The 13,100-nt window shown below is 52.9% G+C and overlaps 1 protein-coding gene and 1 long non-coding RNA gene across 2 annotated transcripts; one reads left to right on the forward strand and one right to left on the reverse strand.

Annotated features, from left to right (window-relative positions):
• Positions 1–534: 534 nt before the first annotated feature.
• PURB (purine rich element binding protein B) lies at positions 535–9,138 on the reverse strand. The gene has a single exon (XM_025433847.3). It carries the CDS (start codon positions 8,960–8,962, stop codon positions 8,045–8,047), a length of 918 nt encoding a protein of 305 aa, XP_025289632.1. The 5' UTR covers positions 8,963–9,138; the 3' UTR covers positions 535–8,044.
• A 160-nt stretch (positions 9,139–9,298) lies between these two features.
• On the forward strand, positions 9,299–10,615 carry LOC125752677 (uncharacterized). Its single transcript, XR_007402770.1, has 2 exons — positions 9,299–9,943; positions 10,300–10,615. It is a non-coding gene; the product is annotated as an uncharacterized LOC125752677 (long non-coding RNA).
• The last annotated feature ends 2,485 nt before the right edge of the window (positions 10,616–13,100 follow it).

Consider the following 13,100-nt stretch of genomic DNA (forward strand, 5'->3'; position numbering starts at 1 on the left):
AATAATTAATTCAATGTTTAGGATAGGCATCAGCTGACACAGGCCGGAAGAATAGAATCTCCTTCATGGTGTAAAGGGGGTTCCTGAAAATAACAATTTGGGAGCCAGGGCCGGGACCTAGGACCTGAGAGTTTCATTTTTCCTTCTAGGTGGGTAGCACTGGCCTGACCAGTCAGCTGTGACAGTTGGTGGCGGAGGCTGGGGTGGCAGTTTCTCGCCCCCCACTGACCACAACAGGGCCTAATAGCCAGTGGACAATGGTCAGGAACAAATGCAGGAAGCAACAAGTGGCCTGTCTGGCACAGGAACCACATCGGGAGACTCGCTTGCAACCCCTACTTCCCTCCAGATCCTCACCACGGAGAACAGGGTCTGGGACTCGTCGGCGACCCACCCACCCACCCCAGAACACGATGGCCCTTGGGTCTTTGCAGGAGGGAACGCACCCGGTTCCAGACCCATGGGGAGCCCAGCAGCCAGCGACTGGCCCTTTCCTCCCCACCTGGTGCCTGAAATCACAGATGCCAGACAAGGTTCTCACTTTTCCGCATACTTTATTTGTTACAAACATACAATTTTAAATATAGACTGTAAAACTCCATTTGCAAAATCTATTGTAGGGAGTGCACACCAGCAGTAAGGATTCTTCAACTTTTTTCTCTGTTTCTGTCAGTTTTGCTAGTTAGTGGTCAACACGGGACCTGCCTGTTGCAGGCCTGTCGGAAGCTTCTGGCCGAGCTCACGTTGCGCTTTTGCAGCGGCCCTACTCGTCTCCATGTCTCTACACTGACTGGCACCCGAGCTTCCGCCTCCAGGCAGTGAGCGCAACAGCCCGTCTACACTCGCTTCTGAACGGTTTCCAGGAAGTGTGATTTCTGAACGGCACTGCACTTCACGGGCTTGTTTGAATAGCCCATGCAGCTGTTAAAGTGCATTCTTCTTTTAAAAAATAAGAGAAATAATCTTTACTCTTTAACCAAGGTACTTAGAAAATGAGCTTTTTTGGTCTCTCAGCAGATATTCCCAAGTTGATCCTATCGCTACAAATTTTAGTGTTCTATATACAAATATTTATAGGGTTACAGGTAGAGGGGACCTTACAAAATGAAAGGTGCAGCTTCTCTTGGAAGCAGTTCTACAAATTCATACACAGGAGTACACATATGGTTTACAACGCACAGGCATGTGGCTATTCAGACACCAAAGACGCCCCCAACCCCCTTAGAAGTACCTAGTTGTCTGTCTACATCAGGAAGCTGTCTCCTGCCATCGAGATTTGGTTTGAAATTATTTAAACGACTTCTGCAGAGTCTCTACTGGCAGGGCATCGGTCCCCACTTTGGAGTGAACCATCTAGTCTACAGAAGCCCCTGACGATTCTGACCGGCGGTGAGGGTTCTTACAGGATAGAAGATGTGCGGTCTACAAAGGTCTAAGGAGACAAACACACTCTGAGAAAGGGTCCTGGAGAAACATTGTCATGAAGGAGCAAAAGGAAGAATAAACCCCCACTAACTGTTCAAAGACACTGATAATCCTAGTTACCATTCAAATCTTGATGATCATCGAGAAAAACCTCAAATACATTCTCCTGCTACCACAATGTATAAAACTAGGCTCTGAAGGGATGCCCTGTACTGTCTTAAAAATCACTTTTTGGACTTTTGCTCCATCTGTTAGCTTCTAGGAATCCAGAGAGCTTTTGTGTGCAGAGGTGACACACGGAGCTGGGAGAAACGGGTTTGTGCTCGTGTCTGAGCGACGTACAAACAAAACTCCAAATCCCTACCACACAAATGTGCTTTGTGATGGAATCCTGTTTTGCAATCATCCTGGGCCTCTCCCTGCACTTGTATGTCCCTGAAAAGGGAATTTATAAAGAAGGAATATTCCACTTGCCCTTCTGTTTCCAACCAGGTATTTTCTGAACTAGCCTGACCCTACGACACGGGGTAAGGCTGGGGATGAATGTCTGCTGTCCGACTTACTCAAGGCAGAGAGACAAACTCGCATCGCCTGCAATCTGCTCGTGTGGAGGGAATGCGAAAGGATCTCTCTCTCTCTCTCTCTCTCTCTCTCTCTCTCTCTCGGGCGGCCCCACACATCAGCCCCTACAGACAGAATCGGCCCTCTCTCATCCGTGTCAGTGGACATCTCACACGCGAGGCCCATGAGACTTACTCCTAGACTCATGATTTTGCACTAGCCCAAAGTATGGTCATGCTCCTTCACCAAACCATCTGTTAGAATCACCTGGGGGGGGGGGGTAGACCACGTCTTTGCTTCAAATAAAGCTCTGTCCTCCTGTTAATAGGAGCCCTGCCGAGCAAGGAAAGTACCCAGGCGGCATCTGCAGATACCTTACTGCGGCTTTACTGACCCTGTGCGAATGTCCAACTCGAGGCGCAGGAGTCAGATTCTCAAAGGAAATGGAAAAGGTGGTGAATGGGGTGGTCACACAGATGGCATACTCCCTGTTTCCTCAGGGAGTATAGAATACATTCAAAAAAGTCTTACTTGGATCGAGGGGAATGGGTACCACCTGGGACTTGCCAGAGTCATAAGTCTTCATGATATACCTTTACTATTTTTTTTTCCAAATTGGATTATCATCCTGACAACTGGACATTTATTGAAAGAAGGGTTGAATCCATCAGCACTGAAATTACATTTTAAGACCAAGGGCTGGGGACAGGGACTTTAACCAGCGACCTAGGACATGCACTCACCGTCCCCAAGTGTGAGCTCTTGCAACTGGGGAGGGAAGGTGTTGAAAATCCATGACTTTGCTTTCCTAGATTTAGAAATCGGGGAAATGAAGTTCTAGTTTGCCATTTCCGCCCTCTAGCTGTAATTTCAAAAGCAGGGCGCTGACGTGCACTTTTTAATTTTGTCTATTTTTCTTAAGGTAAATGTGGTTTCTTTTTCTATTTCCTATAAGCTATCCCCCCGGCCCACCCATGTGCCCCACTACCCAGTTTGTTCAAGGAGGGGGAGTAACTGTTTAGGAAGACAGCTCATGGATTTACAGTACTCTAAAACCAACCCTGAAAACTGATCATTTCATCCACTCAGTATAACTTCAGTGCTGTTGTTGACAGGGAAAAAAAAAAAAGTTACCTTAAGGCTTAAGGGAAAGTAACTTATTAATTTGTGAATGCAGCATTATTTACTCTCCCATCGATTGGAAGCTAGCAGAACGCATTCTGGATCAATAATACAAACCTCCTAACATTAGCAAAGATTTCCACTCTTCTTACACAGAACAATATTCAAAAGCAGATTATCTAAGGGAGCCTGAGAAACCATGATCCACATCACACGAAGATCCCATGAATTTCATTATCAAAAAGTGCTTTATCTTTGAGAAATATGTCGGGGTTCAAATGGAAATATACAATGGAAGATCACTCGACACTTTCTCAAGTGAATACAAAGTGGAAAAGGAGCAAGATGATGGGAGGCTCTGCTCTCTGAACAGGCCTCGTGTGTGTGACTTGTAGGGTGGATTACATTAAAATTGTTAAAGAGTTAACAGTGGAATTTTACACCACTCTCTACTCTAAAACCTGAGATTGGACACCAAAGCACTCAACTTTGTTACTTATCAGAGCAATTCTGATCCTTCCTAAAAACAGAAAACTCAATTGAATTGATAAAACCCCAGGGTCAAAACCATGAACTCTCCCCAGGCGGAAAGGAGACGGACCACTCGAGACTCGCGTGCATCAGACACAAAGAGTGGTGCAGTGCGGAAGGCCTAGCTGAGTTACCTTCACACCCGCTAGGGTGCTTCCCTCCTTCCCTCCTACTGATCAAGGCCACGCTATTTGCAAATGAATATCTACTGAGAGATCAGTTGTGCATTGGACAAAGTACCGTAACTGGGTTAAAAATGAAAACAAAATTTACAGTGAAGAATACTTATGTGCATGGCTTACACACTCAAGCTTCTCCCTAAGGCATCCACCTTGAGAGCAAGGCGGACGCCGAGCAATAGTTACCTCTCGATACCTTGTGCAGGTCACTCTACCCTCCAGTAGAGCCGGTCAAGGTCACACGGGACAAAGCATCCTCAGCAACTACGCGCCTGAAGTGTGCAGCCGTTTACAGACCACTCAATATGAGGGCATTATTATAACCAGCCTCTTCTGCCCACAACCCTGCATTTTTCAGATAAGACAGGATAACTGTTTTGTTTTGAGAAATCTGAAGCTTGAGTTTGTATAAAAGACCTGCAATTTACTGTCAGGCGATGGAGGGGACGGAGGGAGCAGGAGGTGCCAGCTGCCTGCCCTGGAAGCCCCTACAGCGGCCGGCAGCAAACCATTGTGGAAAGTGACCTAACAAGTGGCCATGTGCGCGCCATGGCCACAGCCCTTCTGACCGACTACATGCCTCCCACGGCAGCTCAGGGTGTCTGCGTTTCCCGTTTGGTTTCCACTTTGATTTTTTGGTGCCATACAGACTCACGTGGCGCTTTGTGCAGCATATGCACTGAAGGCTTTCCTTGCGGACTAGAAGTGCCACTCTGCTCAAGCGAGAGTGGGCACAATAGAAACCAGAAGGGAATAGCGGGGAACTCGCCACAGAGTTTCGCTCTTTTGATTCTGTTCCTGCAATCTAACTTCTCACATCCGGAACGGCCTGAGAAACACTCTACCAATGATCAGAAAAGGAATTTTCGTTCCCCGCTTCTTAGAAATTGGACTATTTTGAACACGTGATTAGCTGGGATGTTTGCCAAGGTTAAAAAACAAGCCCTAAATCACTGTTCATAGTAGAGGATGAAAACCAGAACAAAAAAATATTTGGATGTTTCCCAGAGTAATGCCATTTTCTGACTGGAATTAACAGATATTCTTTGCTAAGTGCTGTTTATGGACGAGTTCTGAGATACAGCCTCATTAACAGGCCGCATCACACATCAAAAGAGCAGTCTCTGTGCTCGCCGGATTTCTATTGCCCCAGAACAGCGAGTGGATGAGGGTCAGTGAAATGCTACAACTAATCCACACCCTTCTGTCATCTTCCTGCAGTGAGGAGAGAGGCCATGAACCACCCCCTGCAGGAGAAACAAACCTTTGAGATTGGTTAAGACTTAAACCCACCACTATGACGTTTACCACTTAATCTTACATAGGCAGGTCAAAATTTTAATATAAATTACTTTTTCCAACACATAGCTTATGCATTCTTTGCTCCTTTTTTTGGAGGATTCTCAAATTGATATCTAAAGATTTACATATGATATATTACTGTTATATGGTCTAATGACTAAGAAAATTTCTCTGGTAACCAAAGCTGATGCCATATATGGTAGTGTTCTTGGCATATACTCTATACGCCTCAGACCACTTCCACATTCTTTCTATTCAGCTAATTATAGCTTAGTAGCCACTGGTGAAGGATTGTGAAGACCCTGTCATTTCTACAGAATAGAAAGGCAAGGCTAGTTACTGCAATTCAGCCAAACAAAAAGAAAAGAAAAAAAAAAATACACCAACCCCTTCAAAAGGAGAGGTACTGCACCTTTGCAAAATTGAACTGGCTCACTGCAGCTGAGCAACAGAACCACCACTGAAGCAAGAACACGAGTTGGTCTGAACAGGAATTGTACACGGTCTGAAAATGAACAAGTCGCAGCAGTGAAATGAGAGCTGCGACCTGACTTTTCATTGCTGCCTCAAGGTTGGAAACTGCAACAGTTTCTGCAAACCTAACGCTAGCTTCGCGGCGCCCTTACAAAAACAATTTAGGGATTTGTTCTCCGCAGCAAAGAAATCAACACTCAAAACACATAGGTAAATACAGCAGGACATTATTGAAAACAGCTGCCTTGTGGTACAAAATACAGTACGAGTATATACGGATGTCATTAAAACATCAAAAATACTATTGCTCCCATACAATTTAGGAAACATTCTTTGCGACGGAGAAGGTTTTTTAAAAAAAGGAAAAGCTTTAAAAAAAATCTGTTTAAAAAGTCTACTGTGGAGAATGAGAGTAGAGAAATAGTCTGAAAAGGGCACCAATGTGTGTGGCTCTTCCACTTTTTTTTTAAAAAAAATCTAAGATCAACAGTATTCTGAATCATAATCTAATTTTTAAAAAAGCCTAATTTTATGTACAGTTCTTTATCCTCCCTCTCAGCCACGATTCATGAAGATGATCTTTTTCTAGATTACTTATTTCCCAATAAATACAAAAAAGATTGTATAGATTGAATAATACCAAACTCAGATAATAAAGGGTATGCAATAAATTAAACGGCAGCTCAGATAAAGGGCAGGCATGCAGTTTAAAAAAAAAAAAAGAACAAAAAACGAAAAACAAAACAACTAAGATTGTGGAGGTGGGGTTACTTGCCTCCTGGTTGAGAAGGTGTCGCACAGAGAATACCTAAAAACTTTGGAAAGAACGTTAGCTCCCGCTCAATTCAAAGTCGCCTAGGTCTGTGACACTTCTAGGAATACCTTGTGATGGGGTGGGATTAACTTGATTAGTAAAAATCATTTCTACTGAAAATCCATTTAAAATATAGAAGAGGCGATCCTTCAAAACCCCAACTTTTATTCTTGAAAAACAGCTGGATAAACTGGCGAGAACCAGTTTGTTGAAATCTCAAGATGGTATAAAAAAATGCTTCCAGGACATAGTCAGCATTTGCACGTTCACTTCATCTCCATTCAGATGGATTTCAGCTTCCCAAGGGCACACTGCTCAAATCACTCATCCATCATTTGCCAACTTTGATTGGGAGGTACTGAAACAATGGATCGAGTTCTTAAAATTTTACTTTAAAAGAATAGATGATGCTGGAATTCTGGACCTGAGGATCTTTAGTATTGGAACAAATCCAGAGATGGAACTGAAGGTGGGTGAAGACCTCAGTTTTGGTTATTTCCAACTTCTCTGTGAGGATGTACATTCCATTAAAGCTCAGGCTTGTAGCCACACTGTTCCTTTTGTAGGTTATCTTCAAGTTTTACTGTTGAAAATCCAGCCAACCAGTGGCTCAAACAGCCCAATTAGCCATAATTCAGTGGCTAGTGTGAAGCCACTACAGGGACCTGCTCTCATTCACCCCTAAGCCATCTCTTGGTAACGACCTCCGTGTCTGGACACCCAGGGAGGGACTTCAGTGAGCAGCAACTAACCCACTCAAACAGTCCTCCTTGTGCTTGATGTGGGACTTTCGGTGCCTGCCTCAGCAACCCCCCAATGTAAAATTGCTCTCAGCTCCAGAAAAAAACATGGCCAGCTTCCAAAATCCTTTGCTAACAGACTGTAGTTGAAGGACTGACATCTCAATCCACTTGCATCCAGGAAGACAACTCCACAAAGAGACATGGACACTGGTCCAGGTTCCACGTGAAACCATTTTAGACAAAATGGGCCCATTTTGTTGCTATATTCCCCGGTGGCTTCTGGAATTCTTCTTTTGCCCTGTCCGTGGTTATTTAAAGTCGTGCTCCTTTTCAGAAAACCTGTACCCTCAGAAATGGACAAAGGCCAAGGCCTCGGTCTTCTCAGGAATTCCACGGAAACCTAGATCCTAGAGGCTGATTCAATGGAGGTGAAGAGACCCACCCCCCCAGCAGGGAGGTCCTGAGATGTTGTCAGGCCAGGACACCTAGGTGGAACACAGACGCTGCTGTCATGGACCGACCTGGGGAAGGCCAGTGTCCCCCGGGCACGGGCGGCTCTGTCCCCTGCAGGGCTAGCCTGGGTTGGGGTGGTGGTGAAGAACCAACCCAGCTGCAAACTACGGAAGCTGAGACGATTTTGCTCAGGTTGTCTCCTTTCTGCGGCTGCTGTCAGTGCCTTGGAACTTTGCTGCTTTTCTCTAATTGCGACTGTTCTTTTTGTGGTTATTTCTCTTAATTAACTGTATTGTTTTTTAACTGTGTGTTCTCCCGACGGGGCCTCCTTGCTCCGCCTCCACCGGCTCCCTGGGGACGAGCAGGAAGGGGACTCCGCGGCGGCCCCGGGGACAGGGACGGCGGGCGGGGGTGGGGGGGCCCGGCGGGGAAGCGGCGCTTCAATCCTCGTCCACCTCCTCGCCCTCCGACTCGTCCCCGCCGCGGCGCTCATACAGCTTATCGCGCTGCCGTTCCTGGATCTCCTTCATCTCGTCGGCGTACCGGCAGAAGGCGCCCCCGAACTTGCCCCAGGCCTTGAAGGGCACGGTGATGGCGTTCCGGTAGGACGGCTTCACCTCGCTCACGCGCAGGAACACGCCGTACTTGTTGCAACCCACGTCGAAGAAGAATCGCTTGGAGTCCACGGTGATGGACGTGCCCTCCGGGAGCTCCCCGTACAGGCCGCCGCCCGCGCCCCCCGCGCCGCCGCCCGCGCCCCCCGCCAGCTCGTCGTCGTCGCCGCCGTAGTCGTCGATGAGCTTGGCCAGCGCGTCCCGGAACTCGATGAGGCCCTGTGCCGGCAGCGCGATGGTCTGGCCGCTCTGCAGGCCGCCGGGCCCCGGGCCGCCGCCGCCGCGGTTCACCGTCTGGCGGATGCGCAGGAAGCGGCCGCGCTGGTTCTCCTTCAGGTCCAGGTAGTACTTGCGGTTCTCGCGCACCAGGAACTCGCTCTTGAGCGCGCGCCGCGGCCCGCCGCCCTCCTCGGCGCCCGCCGCCGCCGCCGCCACCTGCTCGGGGCTGCTGGGGCCCAGCTGCGCGTAGTGCTCGATGAAGTCGCCCAGGTAGTCGCGGAACTCGGCGGCCACCGCCATGGACAGCGTTAGGCGGCTTTTGGAGCCCCCCGCGCCCACCTCGGCGATCTTCAGGAAGCGGCCCTTGGCGTTCTGTTTCACGTCCAGGTAGAAGCGCTTGTTCTGGATGTCCAGCCGCTTCGAGGCTAGCTCCTGCGTCTCCTGCTCGCCGCCGCGGGCCGCGGGCTGGAAGCCGCCGGGCCCGCCGCCGCCGCCGCGTTCGCTGCCACTATCGCCGTCCGCCATCTTCTCGGCCGCCGCCGCCGCCGCGCCTCGGCCTCCGCCGCCGCCGCCTGCTGCGCTCGCGCCCGCCCTCCGCCCTGCGGCTCGCTCTCCGGGGCCCCCAGCCTCGCCCGCCGGCCGCTCACGCGCTCCCGCCGCTCATCGCCGGCCGCCGCCGCCGCCGCCCCCCATCGCCCCGCGCTCCGCCCCGCCACTTCCGCCGAGCTCGCGCCAGCTTCCGGCGCGCACCCCCTGACGCCACCCGCCCCGCCCAAACGTCCTCGCGGCTGGAAGCGCCGCGCTCGGCGGAGGCGGTGGCGGGGGGGCGCAGGAAGGTGACGTCGCAGCGCGCGGCGCGCTGGGAAGCGGAGAGCGTCCCGGCTGGGAAGGGCGCGGGAGGGTGCGGGCGTGGCGGTGTGCGTGCCTTCGCGGTCGCGGGCCTGCTGGGTGCTAGACTTGTTAACATAAGCGTCCTCCCTCGTAGGCACAGGTGCCTCAGGGCAGCGGGCCACGGACGGGTGAAGCCGGGGCCATCCGTGTTCGGAACAAAGCTGGTCTCGTAGCGTTGCTGGGCAACGGCCCGGAGCGGCGTTGCGCGGCCCGTGGGCGCGGTGACGTCATCGCGCGAGCGGGTGGGCCCCGGGCGGGCGAGGGCCTGTGGGGCCGCGGCACCCCCCAACCCCCGCCGGCCGTCCTGCCTCCCCCGACGCCTTCGGGCTCCGCGGGGCCGCCCGGGACCCTGCCCCCCGTGTGTCTGGGAGCACATGGCGCCTGGGCTTGGCCCCACTTCTGCTTCGGCACCTGTGAACCACGTCCTCCGCTGTTTAATCCCGGGCTGTAGAGTATTCTGGTGCAGGCGGGGAAGCGGGGAATCTAAAGTATTTCCTTCGAGGGGTCAAGTGTCCCGGGACCATGTGTTGGCCACGGACAGACCCCAACAGGTGCCGACGGATGTAGATTATTTTGGGCGGAGGAAACACCAGTTCTCGGATGGCGACAAGCCTGGTTTGTCTGGAGCCCAGGCCCTGCGTGGGGGATGGGGGACACGGGGCGGGGGGCGACCCTTCGTGCAGGCCTTGACCTCCGGGGGGCGTGGAGCTGCGGGCAGGGTTGTGCGGACCTGGGCGCGGCGTGCGTGCCCTGTCCGTGCGGGAGGGGCCCCGGGGGCGCGGCGTGCGTGCCCTGTCCGTCCGGGAAGGCACCCGGGGGCCCGGCGTGCGTGCCCTGTCCGTCCGGGAAGGCACCCGGGGGCCCGGCGTGCGTGCCCTGTCCGTGCGGGAGGGGCCCCGGGGGCGCGGCGTGAGTGCCCTGTCGCTGCAGGAGGGGACCTGGGGTGCGGTGTGTGTACCTTGTCCCTGCAGGAGGCAACCTGTGACCGAGGGCAGCCTGGCTGCTCCTCCAGGACGCAACAGCTGTGCACACCCAAGCGAGCAGAGAGCCTGGAGGTGGACGGGAACTATGGGGCCAGAGAAGCATAAAGATTGAAAAAGCGGGGGATCCGTGGGTGGCTCAGCGATTTAGCGCCTGCTTTTGGCCCAGAGCGCAATCTTGGAGTCGTGGGATTGAGTCCTGCGTCGGGCTACTGGCGTGGAGCCTGCTTCTCCCTCCTCTTGTCTCTGCCCCCCCCCCCCCCGTGTCTATCATGACTAAGTAAATAAATCTTAAAAAAGTTAAAAACCGGGTGTTGTTGGTTTCACAGCACTCCAGGCTACTGGGGAGGACCTGCTCTGGAGATAGTAGGGAGCACTACACAGAGTGGGGATCCCCACCCAAACGGGTTAGGGGCTCCTCCCCCACAGCTCAGTCCCTGCTGCACAAGTGGCGAGTTTTGGCACATTTTTGGAACATCACATTCTTTCCACAGAAGTTTATTTCGTCTCAGTGGCCTTAAGCACCTGCTGTGGTTGCCTTTTGGCAAATCCCACACAAGTGAGAGCGGGCCCAAGCGTCAGGCGGCATGTTCAACCCGAGGAGCTGGCGTGCTGCCCTCAGGGCTACGAGGGCAGCCCAGCCCTGGAGCCCAGACAAGCTAAGTCAAGCAGAGGGGCGGCGGGTTGGGAGCCACAGGCTGACTGGTGGAGCTGAGGTCAGGTCCCCGAAGCTGAGCTGGAGGGTGCAGGGGCAGCAGACTGGCGGGCCCGGCGGCAAGCACTCCACGCTGCCATTCTTCCTGGCCTTGCCGTACCCTGCCCGCGGGTCCTGGAGCCGACAGGTGCTGAGCTGACAGGTGCTGGGCGTGCCCGAGCAGCGCGGCTTGAGGAGGCCGAGCGGGGCAGCGGCTCTCTGTGCGGTTCTCACACAGCTGCTTGGGTGTCAGTCCTGTGGCGTGAACGCGGGTGGGGAGGAACTGCCTCGCAGAGGCCTGGGGCGGCGCCGAGGCTGTGCGGGTGGCGACGAGCGCAGTGGCCCAAAGTGGCCAGCACGCGGGCAGAGGGAAGGGCCGCTCTGGCGGGCAAGCAGGGAGCTGTCGGGGGACCCAGGGCTTCTGGGGGAGGACGGAGGATGGGGTCGTCGGCCAAAAGCTGCACCTGCTCCGGGGGCGAGTGAGGCTGCCTGCTGAGGAGGGGCTCGGGCGCAACTAGGAGCCCCGGAGCAGCTGGTCTGGCTGAGACTGGGGCACAAGCACGCAGCTTGCTCCAGCCGCTGGGGGCAGCTGGCGCTGGGCAGGGGGTGCGTATGGCGGCAGGCCTTGCCAGGGCCAGGAAACAGGCGAGGGACAGCACTCCATGGCCTCAGATGACTGCCTCTTCTCCCCTTTCCCGCCCCCCATTATTGTTCTTATTAAGCTTAAAATGGAGCCAGGAGGGTTCAAGAATAGCACTCATGATCCACAGCTCCCAGACATCAGTATGTTAGCACGTTTGTTTCCTCTCTTTCTTCTTTCCCCTAGAACCATCTGAGGATAAGCTGCAGACGTGGTGCCCTGGTGTTGAGGGGCGGCCCTCCTGCAGGTGCTGGCACCCACCTCTCGGCCCGCACCCTATGCCAGATGCACCTCCGCGTGACACTCTTTGTCACAGCTTCCAGCTGGCATTGTGTTGAAGCCTCCAGTGACATCTTGGTTTGCTGTTCATGCACGAGCAAAAGAGATTGCCTCATCCAGGCCTGGCAGCAGGCCCACACCTGCTGTCATTCGGGAGATTTTTGTCTCCTGTGAGGTAGAAAACCGATTCCTTGCTCGGGTGTTGAGTTCCAGGCAGAGTTTCTAGCCTTGGGGTTTATGGTTCGATGCAGTCACTGTCCAGGATTTGTAGGTGCTCTTGAGCACTCCCAGAGCCTGGTGGACAGCTCTGAGCATACTAGTCAGGCCCCGTGTACCCAGTGTTCACCAGTGCTGCCACACAGCCGTGGGAGCCCCAAGAGAGGCGTCCGTCCCTCTTGGGAGCACCCAGTCTCCACTGCCCAGTGCTTGGTGGCAGCCAGGGCTTCACAAGGGCGTCACTCTGGCTTCCACTCTGAATGGCCTCCCTGGGTAGTGAAGAGGCCGTGCGTGCAAATGGCGAGCTCCAGAGCGGCCTTGCCCTCTATTGCTGGCTGTGTGCAGACGTACCCCACAGGCTCCCTGTTCTGTAAAGACTCAGTGTTGGGTTGAGAGCACGTGCACATAAAACCCAGAATTACTTTTGTCTTTGGGGGATATTATGTTTGTTGGACAAGAGAGATGAAACCCCCAACAGAACAGCCTCAAAAAGAACAGGATCATGGGAATCCCAGGTGGCTCAGTGGTTTAGTGCTGCCTTCAGTCCAGGGTGTGATCCTGGGGTCCTGGGATCGAGTCCCATGTCTGGCTCCCTGCATGGAGCCTGCTTCTCCTTTTGCCTGTGTTTCTGCCTTTGTGTGTGTATGTCTCTCATGAGTAAATAAATAAAATCTTTTTTTTTTTAAGATTTTATTTATTTATTCATGGAGAGAGAGAGAGAGAGAGAAGCAGAGACACAGGCAGAGGGAGAAGCAGGCTCCATGCAGGAAGCCTGATGTGGGACTCGATCCCAGGTCTCCAGGATCACACCCTGGACTGAAGGCGGCACTAAACCGCTGAGCCACCAGGACTGCCCCAAATAAATAAAATCTTAAAAAAAGAAAAAAAAGAACAGAATCCCAGGGCACCTGGCTGTTGCAGTCCATAGAGCATGTGACTCTTAGTCTCAGGGTTGTGAGTTCA

Source organism: Canis lupus, chromosome 16 (assembly GCF_003254725.2).
Source record: "Canis lupus dingo isolate Sandy chromosome 16, ASM325472v2, whole genome shotgun sequence".
Taxonomy (NCBI): Eukaryota; Metazoa; Chordata; class Mammalia; order Carnivora; family Canidae; genus Canis; species Canis lupus.